Source organism: Rhinopithecus bieti, unplaced genomic scaffold (assembly GCF_001698545.2).
Source record: "Rhinopithecus bieti isolate Rb0 unplaced genomic scaffold, ASM169854v2 scaffold_28055, whole genome shotgun sequence".
Lineage (NCBI taxonomy): Eukaryota > Metazoa > Chordata > Mammalia > Primates > Cercopithecidae > Rhinopithecus > Rhinopithecus bieti.
The window spans coordinates 2,191,960-2,219,748 of NW_016812914.1; the positions used below are offsets into that span (position 1 = coordinate 2,191,960).

Genomic DNA, 27,789 nt, shown 5'->3' on the forward strand with positions numbered 1-27,789 from the left:
CCCCCCCCCCCCCCCCGCCACACACACAGGCCGTGACAGCCACAGAGAGGGGAAGAGAAAACAGGGACGGTGACACACAGAGAAGGAAGAACAGACAGAGGCCCAGCAGGAGACCCCCACAAGCCCGAGGAGGACAGCCCGGGGATGCAGAGCGCATGCCGGCCCCAGTGGATGGAACAGATCTCCCCGGAGCCGGGAGGCAAGCCTGGGGCTCCCCTGCCCTGTCCCTGCCGGTAGCTCCCCCGGCCGTCTCCCCGCCATCTGTCCCGCTGCCGTCTCGCCAGGTGGGAGCCATGTTCCTGAGCCCGGGCGAGGGGCCGGCGGCCGAGGGTGGGAGTCTGGGGCCGGGCGAGGAGGCCCCCAAGAAGAAGCACCGGAGGAACCGCACCACCTTCACCACCTACCAGCTGCACCAGCTGGAGCGGGCATTCGAGGCCTCCCACTACCCAGATGTATACAGCCGCGAGGAGCTGGCGGCCAAGGTGCACCTCCCTGAGGTGCGCGTGCAGGTGAGAGCACCCCCCAACACACACACCTCTCACAGCCTGTGGAGCGAGGCAAAGCAAGAGCCTGACCCTCCCAGTGCATGAGCAGAAGAGAAGCTAGGAAGGCTTCCTGGAGGAGGGGGTGTGGGAGCTGAGGTTTTGACATTGGAGTAGAGTGTGCCAGCTGGGAAGGAAAAGGGGCATTTTTCTAGGCAGTGTGAACAGTGTGTGCAAAGACGTGGAGGGGTTAAGTTGGAGGCGTTTCCCTTGAGCCAGGTGTGAAGTGGGTGAAGGAGGAGGCAGAGAGTGGTGCGGGTAACCATGCTTTTGAAGACCTTGAATGATAAGGGCCAAGGGAGACCAAGGAGGGGAGTGAGGAGCTGGAGGAGAGCCTGGGCTCAGGGAACGTTTCAGAGATCCTCGTCTTCTTGGGAGCAAAGCAGCAGGTGTGAGTTGGGTCAGCCAGGAGGCAGAACCCCCAGGGCTGGGGTGTGCAGAGGATCTCCAAGGAGTGGCGGGGAGCAGCTGAGCTCACAGCATCCCCCCGTTCCCTCTCACACCCTCCAGGTGTGGTTCCAGAACCGCCGGGCCAAGTGGCGTCGCCAGGAGCGGCTGGAGTCAGGCTCGGGTACCATGGCAGCCCCGAGACTTCCCGAGGCCCCAGCGCTGCCCTTCGCCCGCCCCCCGGCCATGTCGCTGCCCCTGGAGCCCTGGTTGGGACCTGGACCGCCGGCCGTGCCAGGCCTCCCCCGCCTCCTGGGCCCGGGCCCGGGGCTGCAAGCGTCCTTCGGGCCTCATGCCTTTGGTCCTACCTTCGCAGACGGCTTTGCCCTGGAGGAGGCGTCCCTGCGACTGCTGGCCAAGGAACACGCACAGGCTCTGGACAGGGCCTGGCCGCCGGCCTGAGCCTGCTGCCCTCCTGGGCCCCCTCCTCAGTTCGACCTGAGAGCTGGAGACGTGCCCTGGTGACAGCCACCAAGCCTTGGCCTAGGCTGAGGTCACGGAGCAACCGTGGTCAGGCCAGGCCACCACCACTGGGGAGCGGGACCAGAGACAGGCTGCTGGGTCCCCGCCCCATCCTGTCCCCACCCCATCGCCACCCGTCCTGCTGGCAGCAGACCGGCCCCCAGTGTCAGGCAGGAGGTGACCCAAGTATTCCTAGGCCGGGGACGGGGGCCCTCCTCCCCTCCTGGGGCCTCAGTCTCCCGTCTGTTAATGGGGTGTGGGGGCCTCTGAGGTTCCCGGGCTGTGAGGCTGTGAGTGGCGGGGCCGCTGACTCTGTAAGATGAGTCTACATCTCTCTGCCGCTCCCACTCCCCATCAGCAGAGCTGCCCACTCTCCAGGCTCCCGGTCCCCCCGAAATGACAATAACAGCAGTTCCTGCGAGCCTGGTCTCCTTTCACGGTGCACCCACCACGTGAGCGCTCCCCTCTCCGTTGCGCCCTGGACCTCGGGCACAGCCGTCAGCCCATTCTACAGAGAGGGAAAGGGGGGCTCAGGCAGGAAGCCAGGTCCCCAAGGCCGCACGGCTAGGAGTGGGTGGAGCTGCCTTTCAGGTCCATCACCAGCTCCACCATCTGAGGCACGGCAGCAGGTTCTGGAGGGAGGGTGGGGCCCTCGTGTGGAGGCGGGCTGGTGCTGGCGGTGTCGTCGTCAGCCCCTGTTCCTCGCGTCCCCACAGACCCCAGGCCCCGTGCATGTCCCCCAGCCCTGCGGAGGCACGGCCGGCGTCTGCTCTGTCCGACACAGTTGCATTGCCCAAGAGCTCTAAGCAAGGAGGCTGTCGCGGGGCCGAGAACCCGCTGTGACTGGCAAGCGTGGCTGGCCCAGCGCAGCAGGAGGGGCCCTGAGCCATGGGATGTGACAGTCTTGACCAGGGCCACCCCCTGGGAAAGAAGTGCGGCACCAGGGCAGGAGCTGTAGTAGCTACTCTCCTCGTCTCCAGCCCGGGCTCCCCACATCACTCCCAGATCACCGGGGCACCCCATCTCCAGGCGGCACCTCACACACCAGTCCTGTGGCCCAACGCCCAGCCAATGTCACTGTGCACCAGGCACTGGGGACACGGCAGTAAGCACAAGAAAGATTTTTTTTTCTTTTTAACCTAAACCAGGCCAGGTGTGGTGGCTCATGCCTGTACTCCCAGTGCTTTGGGACGCTGAGGTGGGAGGATTGCTTGAGACCAGCCTGGGTGACATAGCAAGACCCAGTCTCCACAAACATTTTTAAAACGTGCCAGGTGTAGTGGTGCACGCTTGTCATCCCAGTAACCCGAGAAGCTGAGGCAGGAGGATGGCTTGAGCCCAGAAGGTCGAGGCTGCAGGGAGCTGTGATCACACCACTGCATTCCAGCCTGTGCATCAGAGCCAGACCCCGACTCAAAACGAATAAATAAAACACAAACCTAAAGCATAAGACTTCAGACAGTGATAAGCGACAGGGAGAAAAATCGAACCAGGAAAGCCAGATGGGGAGTGTGGCAGGGGCTGCAATTGTAACAGGGAGTTCTGGAGAAGGGGAGGCTGGCGTGAAGGTAGAGACCCGGGCGGGAGGGAGGTGGTCTAGGGAAGGAGGGGGCTGGGCAGAGGCATAGGCCGTGCAAAGGCCCTGGGGCAGGGCCGTGCCTGGTGCATTGGCGGAATAGCAAGGAGGCCCATGTGGCTGGAGTAGAGTGAGGAGGGGGAGGAGAGAGGTGACAGGGAGGCCAGGCAGGGCAGTGGCTGTTACAACTTTGATTTTTACCCTGAGAACCTTGGGGAATAACAGGAGGGTGGGAACAGGGCTGGCACCACCTGCTGTGAGTGCAAGAGAAGGCATGCTCACACCCCCGCCTGCCCAGGGAGGCCACCGGGGACAGCAGGTGCATGGTAATCCGCTCCACTCGAGTCCCCTAAGAGGATGAAGGTTAGGGTTTCCCTGGGTCGGGAAGAATTAGCCTCGGGTCCTCACCCCACCCATCCAGCTTGTGGACAGAGGAAGCCAGAGGGTGGGTGAGCCCAGCCCAAAGCCCCTAGGGTACCCGCCTAGGAATGGGTGGGGCTGCTGTGGCAAGAGTGGAGCTGAGGGCATGACCCTTGGGGGTTCTGCAGGACATGGGGTCCATGAGGTGATCTACCCCCACCAAGAGGCCCCATCACTCCCTAACTTGGTGTCGCCCCCAGCCTCCTCCAATCCGGTGGGCTCCAGCCCTCGGGATCCCGCCCCATTGCTCCTCGTCACAGCCAGGCAGGGCAGGAGTTGGGACTGCAGGGAGGCCAGTCCTCACTCGGGCTGTGGGTCAGGGTCAGGGTGCTGAAAGCAGACTCCAGAGGGGGGACTGGGGGCGGAGGTTGAGACCTGGGCTCCAGTGGAGTGGACAGAGGACTTGGGGGTGGAGAAGGAAGGCCCAAGCCCCTGGGCTCCAGGGATAGGCCATCGAGGACCACGCTGTGACTGTGGCAGGAAGGAAGGGGCAGTCCCTTCCCTCTGATTCTACCTGCTGTGCTGGTGGGGACGTCAGCCAGGAGCCCAGGGGCTATCCTGCCCATGAGTGCGAGCCCCTGGGGGATCCAAGGACCCTGAGATGGAGAGGGCCTCGGGTCTGAATATGGAAGCACCTGGATCCAGCCACACCTGAAGCCACCCCGCTACCCCCAGACCTCTCCGTTCTTGAAGCTCATAAAGCCTCTTTTCTGACTCTGACAGCTTGAGTTAGGTTTGAGCCCCTTGCAACGAAGAGCGGCTTAGCTAGGACAACCCCCTCACCCAGCAGCTTGATATTTGGGGCTGGGGCCTCTGGGCGGTGTCAGGAACTCCAGGAGTTGGGAAGAGAAGCCCACCAAGGGCCGCAGGCACAGGGGACCTGCAGACGGCCCGCCACTGGCTGGGGTGGAGGCCGGGATCCCTGGGGTCTGAGGGGCCCTCTTCCCGCCAGACCGACGCCAGACTATACCAAGGGGCACCAGGGTCTACCCAGAAAGGTCTTTATTGGCCTGCAGGGCCCTGGTCCAGCCCCACTGTGGGGTCACATGGAAACCCAGGCTGGGGAGCCGCCTCTTGTCTCACAAAAGTCCGCATCCTCTGGGAAAACGGCACGGGGAGGCTGGGCCCACCACGCTACGCAGCAAGCCCTTGGGGCGGGGTCGGGAGGCCGGGCCCACCAAGCTACCCAGCAAGGCCTCGGGGCGAGGGCGGGGAGGCCGGGCCCACCAGGCTACGCAGCAAGCCCTCGGGGCGGGGGGCGGGGAGGCCGGGCCCACCAGCTACACAGCAAGGCCTCGGGGCGGGGGTCGGGGTCGGGGTCGGGGAGGCCGGGCCCACCACGCTACAACTTCTTGTTCTTGCTCAGCCGGTTGTGGCGCCAGATGTTCTGTTTCCGCAGCAGCCGCCAGTACTCCCGGCTCTCAGGATCCAGCTCCTCCAGGGTCTTTGGGGGGCCCAAGTTCATCTCGAACAACCTGACGAGGGCGCAAGCAGGAATCAGAGCTACACGGTGACCCCCTGGGCCACCTGGTGTCCTGGGCACCTCGGGCAGAGGCGGCGACAGGGCTGGGTCCCAAGCCCACTGGTTGGCTGCAAGATCTCGGGGTGGTCCCTCCCCGACCCTGGGCTGGGAGGGTCCCTGGCCATGCAGCAATGGAGCCAACCGCACCCCAATGGCACAACATCGGAGGCTGGCACGTGCCAGCCCTCTCCTGCCTCCCAGCACTGTCCACACCAGGCCACCTGTCCCCACTTGCTCAGCCTTCCTGACCCTCCCCAGGCTTCAGATCAGCTTGGGGCCACAGCAGAACCCTTCCCGCAGCCCACAGGCCCTGTCCTCGCCGCCTCCCTCTCGCCCTCCTCACTCTGCTCCAGCCACACAGGCCTCCCTGCTGTTCCTCCAGCACACTAGGTGCGGTCCTGCCCCGGGGCCTTTGCACAGGCTGTGCCCACTGCCTGAAAAGCCCCTTCCACCCACTCACATCTTGGCTTCTGTGTCCCCCAAACCTCAGACCAGAGCAGCCAAACGTCCCTGCTCTGTCACTCATGCTCCTGCCCCCTTCCCGGAAGTGTCACCACCACAGCTGCCTGACTTCCTGCTTCCTGTCTGCCTCCCCCGCTAGTTTTGCCAGGGTGGTGACTTGTGTCTATTTTGAGCCCTTCTGTATCCCTGAAGCCTAGAGCAAGGGCCTGGCATGCAGTCAGTGGTCAGTAAGTATTTGCAGAACGGGCGCGGTGGCTCACGCCTGTAATCCCAGCACTTTGGGAGGCCGAGGCGGGCGGATCACCTGAGGTCAGGAATTCAACACCAGCCTGGCCAACATGGAGAAACCCTGTCTCTACTAAAAATACAAAATTAGGCCAGGCGTGGTGGCGCATGCCTGTAGTCCCAGCACTTTGGGAGGCCAGGGCGGGTGGATCACGAGGTTAGGAGTTCGAGACTAGCTTGGAGAACATGGTGAAACCCCGTCTCTACTAAGAATACAAAAGTTAGCTGGGTGTGGTGGTGAGCGCCTGTAATCCCAGCTACTCGGGAGGCTGAGGCAGGAGAATCATCTGAACCCAGGAGGCAGAGGTTGCAGTGAGCTGAGATCATGCCACTGCACTCCAGCCAGGGCAACAATAGCAAAACTCTGTCTCAAAAAAAAAAAAAAACCCCCAAAAATTAGCCAGGCATGGGGGCGCATGCCTGTAGTCCCAGCTACTCTGAAGGCTGAGGCAGGAGAATTGTCTGAACCCAGGAGGCAGAGTTTGCAGTGAGCCGAGATCGCGTGACTGCATTCCAGACTGGGTGACAGAGTGAGACTCCATCTCAAAGAAAAAAAAATGTTTTTTTTTTTTTTTGGAGGACCAAATTCTCACTCTGTTGCCCAGGGCTGGAGTTGTTAGTGGTGTTGACCCTTGGCTCATGCAACGTCCCGCCTCCCAGGGGCTTCAAGCAATTCTCGGTGGCCTCAGGCCTTTCCCAAATTAACTGGGGGATACAGGCATGAGCCACACACCCAGCTAATTATATATATATATATATTATATATTATATATGTAAAATATAGAAAATATATATATGTGAAATATATATATATATATTGGGACAGAGTTTCACTCTGTTGCCCAGGCTGGAGTGCAGTGGTGCGATCTGGGCTCACTGCAAGTTCCCCCTCCCAGGTTCACGCCATTCTCCTGCCTCAGTCTCCCGAGTAGCTGGGACTACAGGCGCCCTCCACCTTGCCCGGCTAACTTTTTGTACTTTTTTTAGTAGAGACAGGATTTCACTGTGTTAGCCAGGATGGTCTCGATCTCCTGACCTGGTGATCTGCCCGCCTCAGCCTCCCAGAGTGCTGGGATTACAGGCGTGAGCCATTGTACCCAGCCAGTTTTATACTTTTAGTAGAGATGGCGTTTCACCATGTTGGCCAGGCTGATCTCGAACTCCTGACCTCAAGTGATCCAACCACCTCGGCCTCCCAAAGTGCTGGGATTATGGGCATGAGCCACTGACCCCAGCCTGAAAAAAAAAACTTTTAAAGTATTTGCTTAAGAAGAAAGAGCATCGTTTTAGGTACTTGACAGGCGTTCTAATTTCATGAATTCCTCACAGCCCTTGGAGGGAGGGATGGGTCCCATCACCCCATTACAGATGAGACCACCCAGATGCAGAGCCCTGAAGCCCCTGCCCTGAAACCTCCTGCCCTGAAGCCCCTGCCCTGAAGCCAGGATGGGCAGATACGACTGTTAGACCCCGGCTGGAGTGGGGATCCGCCTCTCCCGGAAGGGGTCCTCCTGGGGCGGAGGAAGGAATAGTCAGTGCAGGATGACACAGCCTGGTCCACTCACCATTCAGGGTACTCAGCATCCGGTTTCAGGGGTACATCTTGCCCTTCCTTGTAGATGTTGACGCCCATGGCGTATGTGGTGAGCCGGACAGGGTCTGTGCACACATCGGGGTCCTTGAGGGCCTCACTGGCCACTGCACCTTTTCCGGTTTTGCCCCCCTTCATAACTGGGGGGAGGAGAGGGAGAGTCATTTCAGCCCAGCCCCTACCCTGGAAGCCAAACTTCCCTCACAGAAGCCCGTCTCAAGTGGCCTCAGCCCCTCGCCGGACTCTGCTACACTAAAAACTTTTTTTTTTTTTGAGATGGAGTTTCACTCTGTTGCCCAGGCTGGAGTGCAGTGGCATGATCCTGAATCACTGCAAGCTCTGCCTCCCAAGTTCACGCCATTCTCCTGCCTCAGCTTCCCGAGTAGCTGGGACTACAGGCGCCCACCACCATGCCCGGCTAATTTTTCTGTATTTTTAGTAGAGACGGAGTTTCACTGTGTTAGCCAGGATGGTCTCGATCTCCCGACCTCGTGATCCGCCCGCCTTGGCCTCCCAAAGTGCTGGGATTACAGGCGTGAACCACCAAGTTCGGCCACTCAAAACTTTTTTTTAAAGACAGGGTCTCGGCCGGGCATAGTGGCTCACGCCTGTAATCTCAGCACTATGGGAGGCCGAGGTGGGCAGATCACCTGAGGTCAGGTGATTTTAAGACCAGCCTGGCCAACGTGGTGAGACCCCATCTCTACTAAAAATACAAAAAAAAAAAAAAAAAAAAAATTAGCTGGGCATAGCGGCGCATGCCTGTGATCCCAGCTACTCGGGAGGCTGAGGTAGGACAATCGCTTGAACTCGGGATGCGGAGGTTGCAGTGAGCCGAGATCGCATCACTGCACTCCAGCCTGGGCAACAGAGCAAGACTCCATCTCAAAAAAATTTAAAAATCTAAAAAAATTAAAAAATAAAGACAGCCCAGGTTGGAGTGCACGGGCACAATCATGGCTCACTGCACCCTCAAACTCCCAGGCTCAAGCGATCCTCCTGCCTCAGCCTCCTCAGTAGCTGAGATCACAGGTGTGAGCCACCATGCCCCACTTATTTTTATTTTTTAAAATTTATTTATTTTTGAGACGGAGTGTCACTGTGTCGCCCAGGCTGGAGTGTAGTGGTGCGATCTCGGTTCACTGCAACCTCTGCCTCCCGGGTTTAAGTGATTCTCCTGTCTCAGCCTCCCGAGTAGCTGGGATTACAGGCACGAGCCACCATGTCCGGCTAATTTTTTATACTTTTAGTAGAGACGGGGTTTCACCATGTTGGCCAGGCTGGTCTCGAACTCCTGACCTCAAGTGATGCACCCGCCTCGGCCTCCCAAAGTGCTGGGAATAAAGATGTGAGCCACCATGCCTGGCCTCAAAACCACTTTAAGTGGGATTTAGACATAGCATTAAGTAACACCGATGCTTGGAATGACCAAGTCATTCAAGTTTTATTTTGTCTGCTACGTGTCTGTCTTTAAGGCCGAACATTTGCCAATTTTCCCCTTTCAACAAAGGAGATCAGGCAAGGCTGTATCCAGCTAAACCTTAAAAACCTTGTTTTGTTCTTGCTGAAGTGGCTAAGACTTAAAAATAGGCTCCATAGTTTCTTTGACTTTTTGGTAACGGCTTGGCCAAGGTCACCCTGCGATTTGGAGGCAGGCAGAGAAACAGGACTGGAACCCAAGTTCATGACCTCCCCAGACTCCCGGCAAATCCCTTCCAACCCGCTCCTGCGCAGTGAGACTCGTGGGCTCCACGTAACCCACACCCTCCTCCCAGGCCGCTGCCCAGCTGGCGCCTGCGCCCTGCGTCCAATCGCTAAGGTTATCTCCAAGCCAGACGCCCGAGCTCCAAGCGGCGCTGGGTCCCTCAAACTGCGCCTGCGCCTAGAGCCTGGCATCCGCCTCTCTGCGTTTGCGCATTAGTTCTACCACCGCTTCCCCAACCAGCGCCTGCGCACTGCCAATTCCTCAGTGTACCCACCGTCCCCATTTGGTTCCTGTTAACCCAGCTCACCTGGTTTCTTAGCATAATCCCGGACCAGGAGTCTTCTAGGAGAGGCGGGATCTAGGAGCTCCCGGGTCCCCCACGTCCGGGTAGCCCCTAAAAGGCGTCTGGTCGCCATGACGTATTGCGGCCAGCTTGCACGTGCACGTTTCCGGAAGACGTCAGTGGTCCAAGGGGTGCTCGGGAGTTGTAGGCCCCGTGGAGGTGTCTGGGAAACGTAGTCTCCCAAGTTCTCATACTCTATGGTGATGTCTTTAGACTTGTAGACATACGCAGTTACTGTAGAAGGAGGCGTTCAAGGGCTATTTCATTGACTTCTTGCACTTCTTCAATTACGTAACATTTACTAAAAATATCACACTTTATATGTTCCCGATTCCATCCAATGAGTAATTATTCAAAGCTTTAAAGTTAAAAAAAAGATTAACAATGAGTCTAATATACCCCAGTAGGCCTGGAGTCTAATCACTGTTAATTTTTATAACATTATATTTTAACATTGTTATATATAATATATATAACATATAGTATATATTATATATATTATACAAATTAATAACATGTATTTTATATATTCTTTTCCAGCCCTACTGCTAAATCCCTAACCCACTCGATCTAATTTAATCCTCACAATTAGGAGGTAGGTACTATTTTTTTTCCCAGCTTATTAGTGAGGAAACAGACTCAGGGAGGTAAAGTTCCCAGGCCGACCGCAAATCCAGGGTGCACCAACCTGTCTCCCTACTGTGAGCCAAACCGGAAGTCCGTCTTCAACAGGGTTCCCATGCCGCTTCCGATACCTCAAGGTCCCAAGGAAACCACCTCTCACACTTCTTTAATATTTCCCAACCCCACTTCTCTCCATCTGCCATGCTTTGGAATAATGAACACGGCCCCCGGAGCCAGGCAGTGATTATTAACCCTATTTTGCAGGAGAAGAAACAGGTCCTGGGGCCAGCCCGGGCTGTCTGCGGGCAGGGAAGCCTGGGATTCGAACCCGGGCTCCAACACCTGCAGGAGTTCCAGCGCCCCCTCGTGGCGAGGCTGGCAGGGAGAACTACATTTCCCACCAGGCCTCGCGAGACCGCGCATGCTCAGTGGGCCAGGGCGCTGTGCGGATGGAGGAGCCAGCGCCGGGACCCGGAGTCTCCGAGGTGCGCCTTCTGGGGGCGCGGTCTGGGCTATGTCGGGGTCGTACTGGGGACGCGGGGTCCTGGAGGCTGCGCGGGGCTGAGGCGGCCTCGATTTGGGAAGTGAGTGGCCTCGAGGTGCAGAGTGGCGTCTGAGTCGGCTCTTGAGGTCTTCGGTCTGAGGGCGGACCGGAGTCTGGGCTTGGAGGTGGGTCCCGAAGTCGGGGTCTCAGTCTGGAGTCGATCTTGGGGTAACATTGGAGATTTGGAGACTCGGGTCTGCTTTATGGCGTCTTGGGTCTCTGGTATTAAGTCCAGGGTCCTGGGTCTAAAGTTCTGGATGGAGGTATTGGGGGTTGAGGTCATAGGACTGAGGTCTTGGGTCTGGGGTCTTGGGGACCTGCTTCTGACGAGTCTGTAGAGTCAGGGTGTGAGGTCTGGATCTCCAGCCTGAGTTCCGCGTCTCGAGGGAGGAGGACTTGGAAGAACCAGGGCTGGAGTGAACAGACGTCATTAGTTGGGAGAGGTCTGGGATGACACATACAGGGGCTCGGGAAGCCACTGCCTCACACCTCCCCATTCTGCGCCTCAGTTTCTTCATCTGTAAAATGGGAATCCTAATTTCCTTGTAAGGGTTGTCGAGGATTAAATTATGTGCCCTGTGTGAACAGTAGCCGCTAGAGCCTAGCACCGGATAGGCACCCAGGAAACCTCAGGTTTTATGTGTTTTTTTTTTGTTGTTGTTGTTTTTTAAGACAGGGCCTCACTCTGTCGCCCAGGCTGGAGTGCGGTGGCACAATCAAGGCTCACTGCAGCCTCTGCCTCCCCTGGCTTAAGTGATCCTCCCACCTCAGCCTCCCAAGTAGCTGGGACTACAGGCATACACCACCACCCCTAGCTAATTTTTATTTATTTATTTTTATTTTTTTGGAGACAGAGTCTTACTCTGTCGCCCAGCCTAGAGTGCAATGGCGCGATCTCAGCTCACTGCAACCTTCGCCTCCCAGGTTCAAGCGATTCTCCTGCCTCAGTCTCTTGAGTAGCTGGGATTACAGGCACCCGCCACCACACCTGGCTAATTTTTTGTATTTTTAGTGGAGACGGAATTTCACCATGTTGGTCAGGCTGGTCTCGAACTCCTTGTAATCCATCCGCCTTGGCCTCCCAAAGTGCTGAAATTACAGGCATGAGCCACTGTGCCCAGCCTTAATTTTTTGTATTTTTTGTAGAGATAGGGTCTTGCTCTGTTGCCCAGGCTGATCTTGAACTCCTGGGTTCAGTCAGCCCTTCTTGGCCTCCCAAAGTGCTGGGATTACAGGCATGAACAACTGTACCCGGGTGAAACCTCAGCGCTGACTCTCTCTCTTTCAGCTGCTTGAAGATCCCAGCCTAAGCCTGGAGTCCAGGCATGGATTTCCCCACAATTTCCCGATCCCCTTCGGGGCTTCCAGCCATGGACTTGGAGGAGCCCAGGGACATTCTTGTGCCCTCTGAGGATCTCACCCCTCACTGCCAGTGGGACCCTGTGCCAGGAGGCCCTGGCAGCCTGAATCGGATGGAACTTGATGAGTCAGGCATTCAGGAGCTGGTGCAGCAGTTTGAAGCTCTGCCGGGTGATCTGGTGGGCCCATCCCCAGATGGAACCCCCTGTCCCCTACACATTGCCACAGGCCACGGCCTGGCCTCCCAGGAGATCGCTGATGCCCACGGGCTCCTGTCTGCCGAAGCTGGCCGGGATGACCTGCTGAGCCTCTTGCACTGCGAGGAATGCTCGCCTTCCCAGCCTGGTCCTGAAGAGCCTCTAGAGCCTGCCCCCCGACTGTTGCAGCCCCCTGAGGACCCAGATGAGGATTCTGACTCCCCAGAATGGGTGGAGGGGGCCTCTGCTGGGCAGGGGGGCAGCAGGAGCTCAAGCAGTTCCCCGGAACCCTGGCTGGAGACGGTGCCTCTAGTCACACCTGAAGAGCTACCCGCTGGTGCCCAGGTAGTGCCTGCCCCACCCTCCAGATGTCCTGGACTGCCTGGAACCAAGCAGGGGGACTCAGTCCTGCCCCTCCTCTGTCTTCTTCCAGAGCCCCAAGACCCTGGCTTCCTACCCTGTCCCCCAGGAGGGTGAGTGTCCCGTCCACCCTAGCCTCAGGCACTAAGGCCCCTAGACAGCCAGAATGAGGCTCCTAAAGTCTGGCAACAGTTTGCCAGTAAGGATGAGGTTCTCAGGAGGCTCTGAGGGTGGTTTCGAGCAGATCCCAGCTGGCCAGGGAGAGGAGAGCCAGTCTTGAGAACGGGATAGAGTGAGAAGGGGGCTGTGGGGCAGCCTTGGCCATCGGCAGCACTCGCTTTTAGAGCCGGGCTTGGCAAATCATCGTCGTCGGGCCAGACCCAGCTCACTGCCTGCTCACATAGGTCTTTAGTTAATGATGGTTTTTGTAGGCTGGGCGCGGTGGCTCACGCCTGTAATCCCAGCACTTCGGGAGGCCGAGACGGGCGGATCACGAGGTCAGGAGATCGAGACCATCCTGGCTAACACGGTGAAACCCCGTCTCTACTAAAATACAAAAAAACTAGCCGGGCGAGGTGGCGGGCGCCTGTAGTCCCAGCTACTCGGGAGGCTGAGGCAGGAGAATGGCGTGAACCCGGGAGGCGGAGCTTGCAGTGAGCCGAGATCGCGCCACTGCACTCCAGCCCGGGCGACAGAGCGAGGCTCCGTCTCAAAAAAACAAAAACAAAACAAAAAAAAAGATGGTTTTGTGTGTGTTTTCTTTTAACTTTTTTTTTAATGACTTCTGTTTTCCAGGCTGGAGTGCAGTGGCGCGATCTCAGCTCACTGCAACCTCCATCTCCCAGGTTCAAGTGATCCTCCCACTGCAGTTTCCCAAATAGCTGAGACTACAGGTGCATGCCACCATGCCCAGCTAATTTTATTTTGTATTTATTTGGGTCGAGATGGGGTTTCACCATGTTGCCCAAGCTGTTTTCAAACCCCTGAGCTCAAGCGATCTGCCTGCCTTGGCCTCCCAGAGTGCTGGGATTACAGGCATGAGCCACCGTGCCTGGGTGGCCTTTGCATTTTTAATTGAACGAAGAATACTATTTCTTTTTTTTTTTTTTGAGTCAGAGGCTGTCGCCCAGGCTGGAGTGCAGTAGTGCAATCCTGGCTCACTGCGACCTCTGCCTCCTGGGTTCAAGCAATTTTTCTGCCTCAGCCTCCCGAGTAGCTGGGATTACAGGCACCTGACACCACGCCCAGCTAATTTGTGTGTTTTTAGTAGAGATGGGGTTTCATTGTGTTGTCCAGGCTAGTCTCAAACTCTGGACCTCAAGTGATTCGGCCGCCTTGGCCTCCCAAAGTGCTGGGATTACAGGCGTGAGCCACTGCACCTGGCCGAAGAATACTATTTCTTCACGTGAAAATGATATACTAGGCTGGATATGGTGGCTCACACCTGTAATCCCGGCTCTTTGGGAGGCTGAGGCGGGAGGATTGCTTGAGCCCAGGAGTTGGAGACCGGCTGGGGCAACATAGCAAAACCCCATCTCTACAAAAAAATGTTTAAAATTAGCTAGGCGTGGCAGTGCATGCCTGTAGTCCCAGCTACTCAGGAGGCTGAGGTGAAAGTTCTTGAGCCCAGGGAGTTGAGACTGCGGTGAGCTGAGATCATGCCAATGCACTACGCAGCCAAAGCAACGGAACGAGACCTTATCTCAAAAATAAAAAAATGCAATTCAGATTTTAGTGTGCATAAGCCGGGGATGGTGGCTCATGCCTATAATCCCAGCACTTTGGGAGGTCGAGGCAGGCGGATCACAAGGTCAGGAGTTTGAGACCAACCTGGCCAACATTGGTGAAACCCCGTCTCTACTAAAAATGCAAAAATTAGCCAGGCATGGTGGTGCGCGCCTATAATCCCAGCTACTCAGGAGGCTGAGGCAGGAGAATCACATAAACCTGGGAGACAGAGGCTGCAATGAGCCGAGATTATGCCATTGCACTACAGCCTGGGCAGCAGCGTGAGACTCCGTCTCAAAAAATAATAATAATAGTTAACAAATTTCAGTGTATATAAATAAAGTTTTATTGGTACACATCACGCTTGGTCATTCATGTGTTGTCCATGGCTGCTCTGCTGTTAGAATGGCAGAGCTGAGTAACTGTAGCAGAGACCTTGTGACCTACAGGGCTGAAAATATTTACTCTTAGGCCCCTTACAGAAAATATTTGCCAATGGCTGCCCTAAAAGCATGGGAAGAACAATTTCTGGCCCTCTGGAATGTTCTAGACTTTTTTTTCAGTGACGTACTCTCAGCTCACTGCAGCCTCTGCCGCCCGGGTTCAAGTGATTCTCCTACTTCAGCCTCCTGAGTAGCTGAGATTACAGGTGTCTGCCACCATGCCCGGCTAATTTTTGTATTTTTAGTAGAGATGGGGTTTCACCATTTTGGTCAGTCTGGTCTCGAACTCCTGACCTTGTGATCCACCTGCCTCAGCTTCCCAAAATCCTGGGATTACAGGTATGAGCCACCACACCCAGCCTGTGTTCTAGACTTTCCTAAGAATATAGGTCAGATAGTAAGTTCTGGCCAGGAAGGGTGGCTCACATCTGTAATCCCAACACTTTGGGAGGCCAGAATGGGAGGATCGATTGAGCCCAGGAGTTTGAGACCAGCCTGGGCAACACAGCAACACTCTGTCTCTACAAAAATAAAATCCCCCCAAAAATTAGCTGGGCACATGGCATGGGTCTGTAATCCCAGCTATTTGGGAGGTTGATGTGGGAGGATTGCTTGAGCCCAGGAATTGAAGACCAGCCTGGGCAACACAGCAAAACCCTGTCTCTACAAAAATAAAATCCCCCCCCCACCGCCCGCAAAAATTAGCCAGGCGCGTGGCATGGGTCTGTAATCCCAGCTACTTGGGAGGCTGAGATGGGGCGATCACTTGAGGCTGCAGTGAGCCAAGATTGTGTCTCTGCACTCCAGCCTGGGTGACACAGGGAGACCATGTCTCAAAGAAAAAAAAAAAAAAAGCAGTTCTGTGGTTGTAGAGAGAAGAACTGGTTTGAACCTATAGCTCTAAGAAGGTTCTAGAATCATGAGCAGAGCTGCGACGCCTTGGGAGTTCCCGGGCTTGGCGTTTTGTCTGTGTTTCTAGGTTCAAGGAGTCTGGGCTGATGAGAATATGCTCAGAATTGGTGAACAGAGCCATCTGCTTCTACTCAAGACTGGAAAATTCTAGAACCATGGAGGCAATCGTTATCTGGTGTTCTAGAACCCTGGGCAGAGCTGTCCAATTGTAGTGTAATCAGAAAGTTCTAGATGGAAGTATAATAGAAATATAATGTGAGCCATATATGATTTAAAATTTTATAATTATCCACATTAAAAAATTAAAAACAGGTGAAATAACTTTTTTTTTTAACTGAGACGGAGTCTCGCTGTGTCACTCAGGCTGGAGTGCAGTGGCTCAATCTCAGCTCACCGCAGCCTCCGTCTCCTAGGTTCAAGCGATTCTCTTGCCTCAGCCTCCTGAGTAGCTGAGACTATAGGTGTATGCCACTATATCTGGCTAAGAAATTAACTTTAATAACATTTTAATTAAGCTAACATATTTAAAATATTATTTCCACATATAATCCATATTTTTAAAGTACTTTTTAATTTTTTTGAGACACGGTCTCACCCTGTTGTCCAGGCTGGAGTGCAGTGGCATGATCTCGGGTCACTGCAACCTCTGCCTCCCGGGTTTAAGTGATTCTCCTTCCTCAGCCTCCCAAGTAGCTGGGATTACAGGCACCCGCCACCACGCCCGGCTAATTTTGGTATTTTTAGTAGAGACAGGGTTTCACCATGTTGGCCAGGCTGGTCTCAAACTCCTGACCTCAGGTGATCCGCCCGCCTTGGCCTCCCAAAGTGTTGGGATTACAGGCGTGAACCACTATGCCTGGCCTTAAATTACTTTTCTGCAGGCTCATCTTCAATATCTAGTGTATATTTTCTATTTACGTCTCTATTCAGACGAGCCACATTTCAAGTCTGTGACAGATACATGTGCCTGGTGCTACATACTGAATGGTGCATCTGTACAACACTAGAGTGGAGCTCTTATTCCAGAATGCTTAGATCATGAAATCACAACAGTGGGCAGAACTGACTGTGGTGTAGGATGAATTTCACTGAGGGGTGTCCAGAACTGGGCCCTACGTCTGTGGTTCTAAACCAAACAGCAGTAGTTACTACTTAGAATATTCTAGAGCCACCAGCAGAGCTGTCTGGCTTTAGGTAGCTCAGGGAATTCTAGAACCATGGGATTCAAGCTTCTTTTTTCCCCCTTTTTGTTTTTGGAGACGGAATCTTGCCCTGTCGCCCAGGCTGGTGTGCAGTGGCACGATCTCTCTTGGCTCACTGCAACCTCCACCTCCTGGGTTCAAGTGATTCTCCCGCCTCAGCTTTCAAGTAGCTGGGATTACAGGCATGCACCACCACATCCAGCTAATTTTTGTATTTTTAGTAGAGACAAGGTTTTGTCATGTTGGCCAGGCTGGTCTCGAACTCCTGACCTCAGGTGATCCACCCGTCTCAGCCTCCCAAAATGCTGGGATGACAGGCGTGAGCCACCACGCCCGGCCAGGAGTAAAGCTTTATGTAGTTCTGGGCTGGGTTGGGAGTATTCTAGAACTGTTCTGGAATTCTCCTGGAACAGAATTGTTTGTTCCTCGACTGGTCAGGTAATTCTTAGAATCACTGGTGTAGCCAAGGTGTGAACTACTGAAGGAGATTCTAGAACCACAGGGAGAGCTACCTGACTCCGTTGTGATTAAGATGTTCAGGAATCACGAAGTCTGATTCTAGAGGGACAATAAGTCTCTAGAACTCCTGACAGAAGTGTTATGAGACCTGTCAGAGAATTCTGGAATCAAGGGTCAGAACCAACTGGGGTTCTGGACAGTATGGGAATTTTTTAGACAGGCAGCCAGTTCTCTCTCTATTCTAGGCAGTTCTACAACCCAGGCGCAGAGCTGACTGCTATCCTGGGCTGACTGGAGACAGTTCTAGAACAGTGGGCAATGCTGGCCAGTTCTAGATTGATTGAGGGAACTCCAGAATCAAGAAGCAGAGGTCCACTGTGGTTCTAGAATGTTGTGGAGGTTTAGCAATAGGAGTGGGGGGTGGGGTGCGGTGGCTCATGCCTATCATCCCAGCACTTTAGGAGGCCAAGGCGGGTGGATCACTTGAGGTCAGGAGTTTGAGACCAGCCTGGCCAACATGGCGAAACCTCATCTCTACTAAAAATGCAAAAATTAGCCAGGCATGGTGGCGGGCGCCTGTAATCCCCGTTACTCATGAGGCTGAGGCAGGAGAATCATTTGAACTTGGGAGGCAGAGGTTGCAGTGAGCCGAGATCACACCACTGAGCTCCAGTCTGGGCGATAGCGAGACTCTCAAAAAATGTGGGAGTGGGACTGTCTGGTTCTGGCCCGATCCTGGAATTCTGGGGACACGGGGTGAAGGTATCTGTGGGTGCTAGATCTGGCTTTGAATCCAGCCATGGCCTGGACTCACTGGCTTTCCTGCCTGCGAGTCCTTGCGGGATGGACAGAAGGTTCTAGATCTGTGAGGGCCAGGCTGCTTGGATGGTTCTAGAACAGTGGGTTGTGCTTCCTGGCTGGAGAGTGCTAAGCCACCAGCTAGAACACTGTGTCTCCCGACCATCTCCGAGAGCACAGCCCTGGGGCAGAGCCCGTGGGAGTGGGCCCCTGAGGGCCGACCCTCTCCACTGTCACCCTCAGTGCCCGGTCCCTGTGACCATGAAGACCTCCTGGATGGTGTCATATTTGGGGCCAGGTACCTGGGTTCCACCCAGCTCGTATCAGAACGGAACCCTCCCACCAGCACACGCATGGCCCAGGCCCGGGAGGCCATGGACCGCGTCAAGGTGAGGGGGCGGCCGGGGGCAGGTGGGCAGGCGGGTGGGCTGCGGGTTGGGTCTGTGGGGGCCTCCACCTCCCACGCCGCCCCCCACAGGCCCCCGACGGGGAGACCCAGCCCATGACGGAGGTGGACCTGTTCGTCTCCACCAAAAGGATCAAGGTCTTGACAGCAGACTCCCAGGTACAGGGCAGGGACCTGGCCCCAGGGATGTAGGTGGGGTGATCAAGCCTGGCAAGGCCCCCCGGCCCACCCAGGCTGCCTCTCCCGCCCCCAGGAGGCCATGATGGACCATGCCCTGCATACTATCTCCTACATAGCCGACATCGGCTGCGTGCTGGTGCTGATGGCGCGGCGGCGGCTGGCGCGGAGGCCGGCCCCCCAGGACCACGGCCGTCGCCTGTACAAGATGCTCTGCCACGTGTTCCACGCGGAGGACGTGAGCAGCCAGGGCGCGGGGCCACCCTTCTGAGGCCCTCCTCACGGCAACTGTTACCCGCCTTGCTGGGCCATGCGTTTAGCCTCCCTCCCATAAGCTTATTTTTTTAATTCTTGTTTTTGGGACAGGGTCTCCCTGTCACCCAGGCCGGAGTGCAGTGGCACGATCGTAGTTCACTGCAGCCTCTGCCCCCTACCAGGCTCAAGCGATCCTCCCACTTCAGCCCCCCTAGTAGCTGGGACCACAGGGTGTCACCATGCCTGGCTAATTTTTGGATTTTTTATAGAGACAGGGTCTCGCTCTGTTGCCCAGGTGAACATAGAGTCTCAAACTCCTGGGCTCAAGTGATTCACCCGCCTCGGCCTCCCAAAGTGCTGGGATTACTGGCGTGAGCTACCTTGCTCATCCTCCCATAAGCCTCCAAGACTCTCAGCTGTCTCCCTGAAACCTCGCCCACTCCTGGGCTGTTCCTGCCACCCATCAGGCCCCAGGCCCCCTGGCTGGGTCTCTGGTAGCTTTTCCCACAGCCCATGCTCAGGGAGCTGCTTCCCTCATCGTCGCCCCAGCCCAGGGCTGCCCCTACCCTTCCTTCTCCCTGTAGATTCCCCAAGATCCGGCCGTCTCTGCACCTCCCCCAAAGCCCCAGGGCAGGCGGCTGTGTCCTGGGACTCTCACCCCAGGTGGGGACAGGAGGGCTCAGCTCTGAGGACCCTGGGGACTTCGGGGACCTGGAGGAGGTGGGTGGGACACCCCAGGGATGTGCCGCCCCTCCCCGCAGGCCCAGCTCATTGCCCAGGCCATCGGCCAGGCCTTCGCCGCCGCCTACAGCCAGTTCCTGCAGGAAAGCGGTATCGACCCCAGCCAGGTGGGCATGCAGCCGAGCCTAGGCACCGGCCACCTCCACAACGGGGACCTGGACCACTTCTCCAACAGCGACAATTGCCGGGAGGTGAGTGAGGCTCTGGGCAGCCCCCGCTTGGCCCCTGCCCACCTGTGCACCTGCACCAGGCCCTGCCAAGCAGCCTCCGCGCCCCCTCTCTGTCCCAGGTGCTTCTCGAGAAGCGGCGAGGGGAGGGCCTGGGCGTGGCCCTGGTGGAGTCGGGCTGGGGCTCCCTGCTGCCCACAGCTGTCATCGCCAACCTGCTGCACGGGGGGCCCGCTGAGCGCTCGGGAGCCCTCAGCATCGGGGACCGCCTGACCGCCATCAATGGGACCAGCCTGGTGGGGCTGCCTCTGACTGCGTGCCAGGCCGCCGTCCGCGTGAGTTTCCTGGAGTGGCGGGGCCCCCACACTACCAGGAAGGGGAACTGAGTCCCAGAGAGGTCTCTTCCCTGGCCAGGTCTCTCCAGGCCAGCCGGGAGGGACAAAGTCTAACTTTTAAGTCCTGCCTATTCGTGTGCCCTTGGGGAAACTGAGGCCTGGAGAAGGGAGGCCGCTTGTCCAGGGCACCTCCCTAGAACCAGAGCCAGGATGGAAATGCGGGTGGCCCAGCGCCAGGGCTGGGCGGCTCTCTCTCTAACAAGAGACTGCGATTTCTAGGGGGGGTTTGTTTGTTTGAGACAAGGTCTTACTGTCTTGCCCAGGCTGGGGTGCAGTGGTGCACCTGTGGCTCACTGCAGCCTTGACCTCCTGGGCTCAAGCAATTCTCCTGCCTCAGCCTCCCAAGTGGCTGGGACCACAGGTGTGTACCACCACGTCAAGCTAATTGTTTTACTTTTTGTAGAGATGGGGTCTCACTATGTTGGCCAGGCTGGTCTTGAACTCCTGCCCTTAAGTGACCCACCTGCCTTGGCCTCCCACAGTGCTGGGATTACAGGCGTGAGCCACTGCGCCTGGCCATGTTTTTGAGTCTTAACCTTTGTTGTTCAGATGGGGAAACTGAGGCCCAGAGATAGGGAGGGACGTGCCCCCGTCAGAGGGATGAGGCCACAGTCCGTGCAGCCTCTTACAGACGCTTGCAGCCTGCCTGGAGAGCCCGGCTGTCGGCTTGGCTTTTGGCCATACGGAAGCAATATGACTCGGGTCACACAGCTTCGACCCCAAGCCCACCGGGCCCGAGTCTGTTCTCCACCACATCTGAGGGGTCTTCCAGAATTGAGCCCCTGGACTCCAGGTCTCTGGTTTGAGAGGGTAAACTGAGGCCCAGAGGGAGCTACAGCCTGCCAGGCTGTCCGGCAGCTGAGTGAGGCCAACGGCTCCCGCCCTGCAGGAGACGAAGTCGCAGACGTCAGTGACACTCAGCATCGTCCACTGCCCGCCCGTCACCACCGCCATCATCCACCGGCCCCACACTCGTGAGCAGCTGGGCTTCTGCGTGGAGGACGGCATCGTGAGGCCCCGACCCCTGGCCCGCGGTGGGGGGTAGGGCGGCCCTGAGCACGGCCCCTGAGCAGCCCCCACCTCTTTCCCATCCCCCCTTTCCTCCCCCAGATCTGCAGCCTTCTCCGTGGCGGCATTGCCGAGCGCGGGGGCATCCGCGTGGGCCACCGCATCATTGAGATCAATGGGCAGAGCGTGGTGGCCACGCCACACGCCCGCATCATCGAGCTGCTCACCGAGGCCTACGGCGAGGTGTGCAGGTGGTGGGTGGTGGCCAGGGGCGCCCCCATGTCCCCCACAAGCCCAGGCCTGCCCTGAGCCCCATTCCGCCTCCACTCCCCAGGTACATATCAAGACGATGCCAGCCGCCACATACCGCCTCCTTACAGGCCAGGAGCAGCCCATGTACCTGTGACTACCATGTCCCTCGCCTGCCACTGTGCCTTCGCCTCCGTGGCCCCGGAGCCCCCTCCTGGGCCTGCCTTGGCTGGCCAGGACCCCAGCGGGTCTTGGTCCTGTATGATTCCCTAATATAAAAACAGTAAAAGCTTATGCAAGTGGCAGAGTCTCGGATCAGGGTCTACAAGACCGAGGAAGGTGAGCCCGGGGCTTGGCCCTCTCACCACCTTGTCCTTCCCGGAAGCCACTAGAAGCCGCTGCTGTGAAAATACTTTGTTTATTAAAGACCAGGTGGAGGGAGGCGGGGTTGCGGGTTCTGTATGGGAAACTGAGTCCCAGTCCCAGGGAGGGAGAAGGAGGACGGACCAGCTGGCAGCCTGGGAGAGGTCACAGGTCAGTGGCCGGACCCCAGTCGTAGCCTTCTTCATCGGAGGACTCTGCATCGCGGACTCGTGTAAACTTTTTCTTCAGGGCTTCCTGTTCATAGGTTCTGGGGATCAGGAAATAGAATAGATGCTGTGGGTGGGGAGCGTGTGAGCTTTCCCACTGTAAACTGAGGCTGACTGTGCTAGGCACAGTGGGTGTGGGCAGAGATAAGCACATCTGGGCATTCATAGGGAAGGCCTTGTTAACAAACTCCTATGCATCCCTCAAAGCCCCAGCTTCAATGTCCTGCCCTTCAAGAAGTCTTCCTAGCTCTCCCAGGAATTCCTCCTCCCTTGGCCCTGATTATATGGGGCTTAGAGAGACTTTGGCAGGCTCTGTCTTCCCAACTAGGCTAGGGGCACCATGAAGGCATAGCTTGGATATAGATCTCTATTAACCCCAGAGTCTGAGTCCCAAGGGAAGGGTTGAGGGGCCCCCAATCTGGAATATGGGGTTCTTACCGCACGCTGTCCTGTCGCCACTGACCCTGGGGATGGCGGTCCACCTTGGAGGAGAGGGAGAGAGGAGCTTCAAAATTCCCACCAGAGCATGGTAAGTCACGATCAATAACCACCTCCATCCCATCCCCCACGTTGGCCGGGAACATCCTGCCCAATTGCTAAATAACCCCATGACAAGTCTGCAGGTCATCCCCAAATATAAATGAGAAAACAGGCTGGGATAGGGGAAGGCCTTAGCTGAGACCTCCTAACCTGTCAGCAAAAGGGGAATTGGGTTTCTCATCTGTGCAGGTCCTCATAGGGCCACTGCCATGAGTTCATGTATGTAAAGGACTTAGTATAGTGGCTGCTCCATATGCAGGCCGCCATGGACAGTTGAACAGGTTGGGTACTGCACAACCCTAGGAAAATCATTCTAATCAGAGCTATCATCGATTCATAGATTTTTACATTGACCCAGAGAGGGTGTGGAAGAAGATGCTGAGGCATATACACTAAGAGCTACATACACATTTGTTACTGTTAAACACCCAACTACAGCAGGGTGCTGTGGTTCACGCCTGTAATCCCAGCACTTTGGGATGCCAAGGCAGGATCCTCACTTGAGCCCAGGAATTAGAGACCAGCCTGGGCAACATAGCAAGACCACATCTCTGTAAAAAGTGAAAAAAATTAGCTGGGCATGGGTGATGGTGTGTGCCTGTGGTCCCAGCTACTCGGGAGGCTCAGGTGAGAGGATCCCTTTAGCTCAGGAATTGGAGGCTGCAATGAACTATGATTGCACCACTGCACTCCAGCCTGGGCAGCAGGGCAAGACCCTATCTCTAAAATTGAAAAAATAAAATATATAAATTAGGTAAGTTAGGTCAAGTTCAAAAAAGCACGCAACTACTATGTGCCAAGACTTGGGCTGAGTACATTGAGTGCTTGCCACTGCCCTGTGTCACCAAGTCTGATACCATCCACCCTGTGTCCTAGATGAGGAAACAGGTGCAGAGAGAGGTTAAAATGTTGGCTGGAGGCCAGGTGCGGTGGCTTACGCCTGTAATCTCAACACTCTGAGAGGCCCAGGTGGATCACCTGAGGTCAGGAATTGGAGACCAGCCTGGCCAACACGGTGAAACTCTGTCTCTATTAAGAATACCTTTAAAAAAAAAAAAATAGCTGGGCATGGTGGCGCTCGCCTGTAATCCCAGCTACCTGGGAGTCTGAGGCAGGAGAATCGCTTGAACACAGGAGTCCGAGGCTGCCGTGAGCCGAGATCATGCCACTGCACTCCAGCCTGGGCGACAGAGCGAGACTCTAACTCAAAAAAAAAAATTAGGCCAGGTGCAGTGGTTCACGCCTGTAATTCCAGCACTTTGGGGGGCCAAGGCGGGCGGATCACCTGAGGTTGGGAGTTTGAGACCAACCTGACCAACATGGAGAAACCCTGTCTACACTAAAAATACAAAATTAGCCAGGCGTGGTGGTGCGTGCCTATAATCCCAGCTACTCAGGCCGAGGCATGAGAATTGCTTGAACCCGGGAGGCGGAGGTTGCGGCGAGCTGAGTTGGTGCCATCGCACTCCAGCCTGGGCAACAAAAGCAAAACTCCATCTCAAAAAAAAGAAAAAAAAAATTGCTGCAAGTTGCTCAGTGCCACATGGGTCTTAGCTACCCCAGGTCTGAGTCCCGGAAACCAATCTGACCAGGGAAGCTGTTTGTTGGCGTCCTGGTAGAAAACAGGCTCCCCAGTGTGTGTCTCTGTGCCAGCGTCCCCGCCAGAGACCTTTCCCAGGACTGCCCCCCATGTCCCACGCACCTGGGCCCCCTGATAAGCCGAGATTCTCCCACGATCCCTCGGGCTCTGAGGCTCATCTGCCTGCACGGGCTCCGAGGACCGGGCCAGGGCTGGAGCCGGGGGCTCATCATCCACATCTGTGTAGGGCCCCCCCTCGCCGTCCGTGTAGCCCTCGCCGTCCGTGTAACCCTCGCCGTCCGTGTACGTGCCGCCCTCGCCGTCCGTCTCCTCGTAGTCGCTGTTAACACGGCTGTCGCAGCTGAGGTCAGCAGAGCTGTCGGCCAGGCCACGGTGAGGGAGGTCTAGGTTGTCCTCCAAGGAGCCTTCCAGCTGTGGGGTGGGTGTGGATGCTGCAGCTGGCCTCGGCCAGGACCCCAGCCGCCACCCACGACAGCACCCACCTTCAAACTCCAGTCCCAAATCGAGATGAGGATCCTGGAGCCTCTAGCCTCAGTGGAGGCTTCACTGTTGACTCCAGGATTAATTGTATTCATTGACCCTTCACCTGAGAGGCTCAGCCCCCAAATCCAAGCTGAGCCCTAAACCTTGACTCCAGCACCAAGAGAAGACTCCCCTCTCTCTCTCTTAAAACAGCTCCTCCAGGCCGGGCGCTGTCATTCAGGCCTGTCATCCCAGCACTTCGGGAGGCTGAGGTGGGTGGATCACCTGAGGTCAGGAGTTCGAGACCAGCCTGGCCAACATGGTGAAACCTCATCTCTGCTAAAAATACAAAAATTAGCTGGGCATGGTGGTGCTCGTCTGTATTCCCAGCTACTCAGGAGGCTGAGGCAGAAGAATCACTTGAACCCAGGAGGCAGAGGTTGCAGCAAGCCAAGACCACACCACTGCACTCCAGCCTGGGTGACATAATGAGACTCCATCTCAAATCAAACAACAACAACAAAAAACGGCTCCTCCAATCTCATGTCATCCAAGTTCCAGTCCAACACCCTTGTCTCAGGTCCCATCTTGACTCTGGCCACAATCCTGACCCCTGACCAAAACCTAACTCCCAACAGAGGCCCCAAACCCCAGCTGGGCCTGCACAGGGTCTGTGGGGCCCCCTGTCCCTGACCCACCCTCACCACGGCAGTACCTGATCTTCCGCTGTCCAGATGGGCCGCGTCTGCTGCTCTTGAATGATGGCCTTGAGCTCCTGGTACCAGGTGTCACTCGTGCCATTCAGAGGGATGGTGGCTGCAGGGAGGAGACATTAGTATGCGCGGGAGACTCAGGCTGGGGCCCACGCGCCTACCCTGGGACACCCAGCTCCCCCACCTGTGAAGAGGTAGCTGCTGTGTTTCCGCAGCTTCTGGGCTTGTGCGTAGAGGCGGCGGGTGCTGCGGCGGGAGGCAGGCGCCAGCCACTGGCGCAGTGCCTTGAGGGCCGGCCGGCTCTCGGGGATGAAGAAGACCACAATGGGGTAGTACTGCACATAGTTGAGGCGCTCGATGGCGGAGGGGGTCACATCCAGGAGCGCGTGCTTGTCCTGGGCCAGGCCCGCGGAGGTTGGGGAGAGGGGGATTGCAGCAGGGTAAACAGAGAAAGATGGAAAGATGAGGAGTCTGAGGTCAGAGTGGACCCCAGCCTCTCTCATCCATAGGCTAGCATGTTGGGGATGGGGGTAGTAATAGCCCAGGGCACAGCATCTTGGCAGAGAGAGAAAGATGGAAAGATGAAGAGTCTGAGGTCAGAGTGGACCCCAACCTCTCACATCCACAGGCTAGCATGTTGGGGATGAGGGTGGTAATAGCCCAGGGCACAGCATCTTGGCAGACAGAGAGAAAGATGGGAAGATGAAGAGTCTGAGGTCAGAGTGGACTCCAGCCTCTCACATCCACAGGCTAGCATGGTGGGGATGGTGGTGGTAATAGCCCAGGCCACAGCATCTTGGGCATCAAAGCCCCAACTTGAGTCTCTGCCTGTGCCCAGGGCTGAGCGCTCTTTGACTCTGGGAAGCCCTTGTCTCTCTCGGGCCTCCTGCCTCACAAAGCCTCCGAAAGGGGCTCCATGGGAGACTGCACTTGTGGGGTGTGGGCTGAGAACAGGTCAGAACATTCAGTTGGACGCCCAGGCCTCAGTTTCCCCCATCCATGAAATGGGACCCATAGCAGGACCCGGCTTACTTTTTCTGCAATCAGCCGCACAGTGTCCAGTTTGATGATCTTGGAGGGGCTGTCCGTCCTGGACACAGTCTCTGTGGAGGGGAGACAGGACCAACAGCTTCAGGAGGGCAGCCCCCCACCCCTCAAATTCACGCCTACCTGCCCCTCCCCTGCTCAAGAAGCCACCATGGCTCCCCATTGCCCTGGAGAGAAATCCTAACAGCAGCAGCAACTCCTGTTGGCCAAGTGCCAGGCACTACACTCACATCCCTTCCTGACCTCAAGCCCTCACCTCCTCCTGAGGAGTGGGTGGCTGGTACTGGCCCATGTGGCAGGTGGGGAAACTGAGGCTCAGAGATAAAAGGCTACTTGCTCAGGGTCGCAGAGTCAGAGGCCAGACGCTGAGCCTGAGCTGCAACCCCTGGCTCTCCCAAACTCAGTCCCAACTCCAGGGCTCTGCTCAGGCTACAACCCCACAGGAAGCTCCATTCTTGCCTCTATCTGTCTTCTAGGACCTGAGAGGAACACTGCTTCCTCCAGGAAGCCCTCCTGGATTGTGCAAAGTTTCAGGAAGGAGACACAGCCTGGCATGGAGGGGTTCAAGGAGGGAGACATGACCTCATCCCCCCCTTTTGTTTTGGTTAAAGACGTAAAATTGGCTGGGTACAGTGGCTCAAGCCTGTAATCCCACCACTTTGGGAGGCCAAGGCGGGTGGATCACCTGAGGTCAAAAGTTCGAGACCAGCCTGGCCAAACTGCAAAACCCCGTCTCTACTAAAAATACAAAAATTAGCCAGGCATGGTGGCACGTGCCTGTAATCCCAGCTACTGGGGGGGCTGAGGCAGGGGGATCACTTGAACCTAGGAGCGGAGGTTGCAGTAAGCCAAGATCCTGCCACTGCACTCCAGCCTGGGCAACAGAGCAAGACTCTGACTCAAAAAAAAACAAAAAACAAAAAAAACAAACAACAACAACAAAAAAAAACCATACATACAAAAAAAGATGTAAAATTTGCATCTTTTTTAATTAAAAAAATCTTTTTTCTTTTATAGAAATGTGATTTTGCTATGTTGCCCAGGCTGGTCTCCAACTCCTAGGCTCAAGTCATCCTCATACCTTGGCCTCCCAAAGTGCTGAGTTAAATGTGAGCCACCACACCCAGCCAAAATTTGCAATCTTAACTATTTTTTGTGTTTTGTTTTGAGACAGAGTCTCCCTCTGTCATCCAGGCTGGAGTGCAGTGGTGTGATCTCTGCTCACTGCACCCTCCGCCTCCCGGGTTCAAGCGATTCTTCTGCCTCAGCTTCCTGAGTAGCTGGGATTATAGGCATGTGCCACCATATCCAGCTAATTTTTTGTGTTTTTAATAGAGATGGGATTTCACCGTGTTGTCCAGGCTGGTCTTGAATTCCTGACCACTGCGCCCAGCCTCCTAGTCTATCTTATTTCTTTTTCTTTTCTTTTTTTTTTTTTGAGATGAAGTCTCACTCTGT

General features: G+C 56.2%; 4 protein-coding genes across 13 annotated transcripts in view; 2 read left to right on the forward strand and 2 right to left on the reverse strand.

Annotated features, from left to right (window-relative positions):
* RAX2 (retina and anterior neural fold homeobox 2) overlaps nucleotides 1-2,895 on the forward strand; it is a 3,553-nt gene extending 658 nt beyond the window's left edge. Inside the window, exons 2-3 of one of the 2 annotated variants that reach the window (XM_017847249.1) lie at nucleotides 30-509; nucleotides 1,053-2,895. In XM_017847249.1, coding sequence (XP_017702738.1) covers nucleotides 156-509; nucleotides 1,053-1,391 — 693 coding nt within the window. In that variant the 5' untranslated portion in view covers nucleotides 30-155 and the 3' untranslated portion in view covers nucleotides 1,392-2,895. The remainder of the gene's footprint in view (nucleotides 1-29; nucleotides 510-1,052) is intronic. The other variant, XM_017847250.1, reaches the window with a different exon arrangement.
* Nucleotides 2,896-4,428: 1,533 nt separating this feature from the next.
* Nucleotides 4,429-9,479, reverse strand: MRPL54 (mitochondrial ribosomal protein L54). Its single transcript, XM_017847219.1, has 3 exons — nucleotides 9,320-9,479; nucleotides 7,282-7,447; nucleotides 4,429-4,922 (listed from the first exon to the last, which is right to left on the reverse strand). Exons 1-3 carry the CDS (start codon nucleotides 9,426-9,428, stop codon nucleotides 4,790-4,792), a joined length of 408 nt encoding a protein of 135 aa, XP_017702708.1. The 5' UTR covers nucleotides 9,429-9,479; the 3' UTR covers nucleotides 4,429-4,789.
* Nucleotides 9,480-10,402: 923 nt separating this feature from the next.
* Nucleotides 10,403-21,684, forward strand: APBA3 (amyloid beta precursor protein binding family A member 3). Its single transcript, XM_017847218.1, has 11 exons — nucleotides 10,403-10,464; nucleotides 11,812-12,424; nucleotides 12,513-12,552; nucleotides 18,225-18,370; nucleotides 18,460-18,546; nucleotides 18,641-18,802; nucleotides 19,581-19,751; nucleotides 19,850-20,062; nucleotides 21,012-21,131; nucleotides 21,233-21,373; nucleotides 21,465-21,684. The coding sequence occupies exons 2-11, from the start codon at nucleotides 11,849-11,851 to the stop codon at nucleotides 21,534-21,536; spliced, it is 1,728 nt and encodes a 575-aa protein (XP_017702707.1). The 5' UTR covers nucleotides 10,403-10,464; nucleotides 11,812-11,848; the 3' UTR covers nucleotides 21,537-21,684.
* Nucleotides 21,685-21,778: 94 nt separating this feature from the next.
* TJP3 (tight junction protein 3) overlaps nucleotides 21,779-27,789 on the reverse strand; it is a 51,255-nt gene continuing 45,244 nt past the window's right edge. For all 9 annotated transcript variants that reach the window (XM_017847212.1, XM_017847214.1, XM_017847217.1 and 6 more), the window contains 6 exons: nucleotides 26,317-26,387; nucleotides 25,469-25,679; nucleotides 25,287-25,387; nucleotides 24,212-24,520; nucleotides 22,408-22,451; nucleotides 21,779-22,010 (listed from right to left, as the gene is read on the reverse strand). In XM_017847212.1, coding sequence (XP_017702701.1) covers nucleotides 21,908-22,010; nucleotides 22,408-22,451; nucleotides 24,212-24,520; nucleotides 25,287-25,387; nucleotides 25,469-25,679; nucleotides 26,317-26,387 — 839 coding nt within the window. In that variant the 3' untranslated portion in view covers nucleotides 21,779-21,907. The remainder of the gene's footprint in view (nucleotides 22,011-22,407; nucleotides 22,452-24,211; nucleotides 24,521-25,286; nucleotides 25,388-25,468; nucleotides 25,680-26,316; nucleotides 26,388-27,789) is intronic.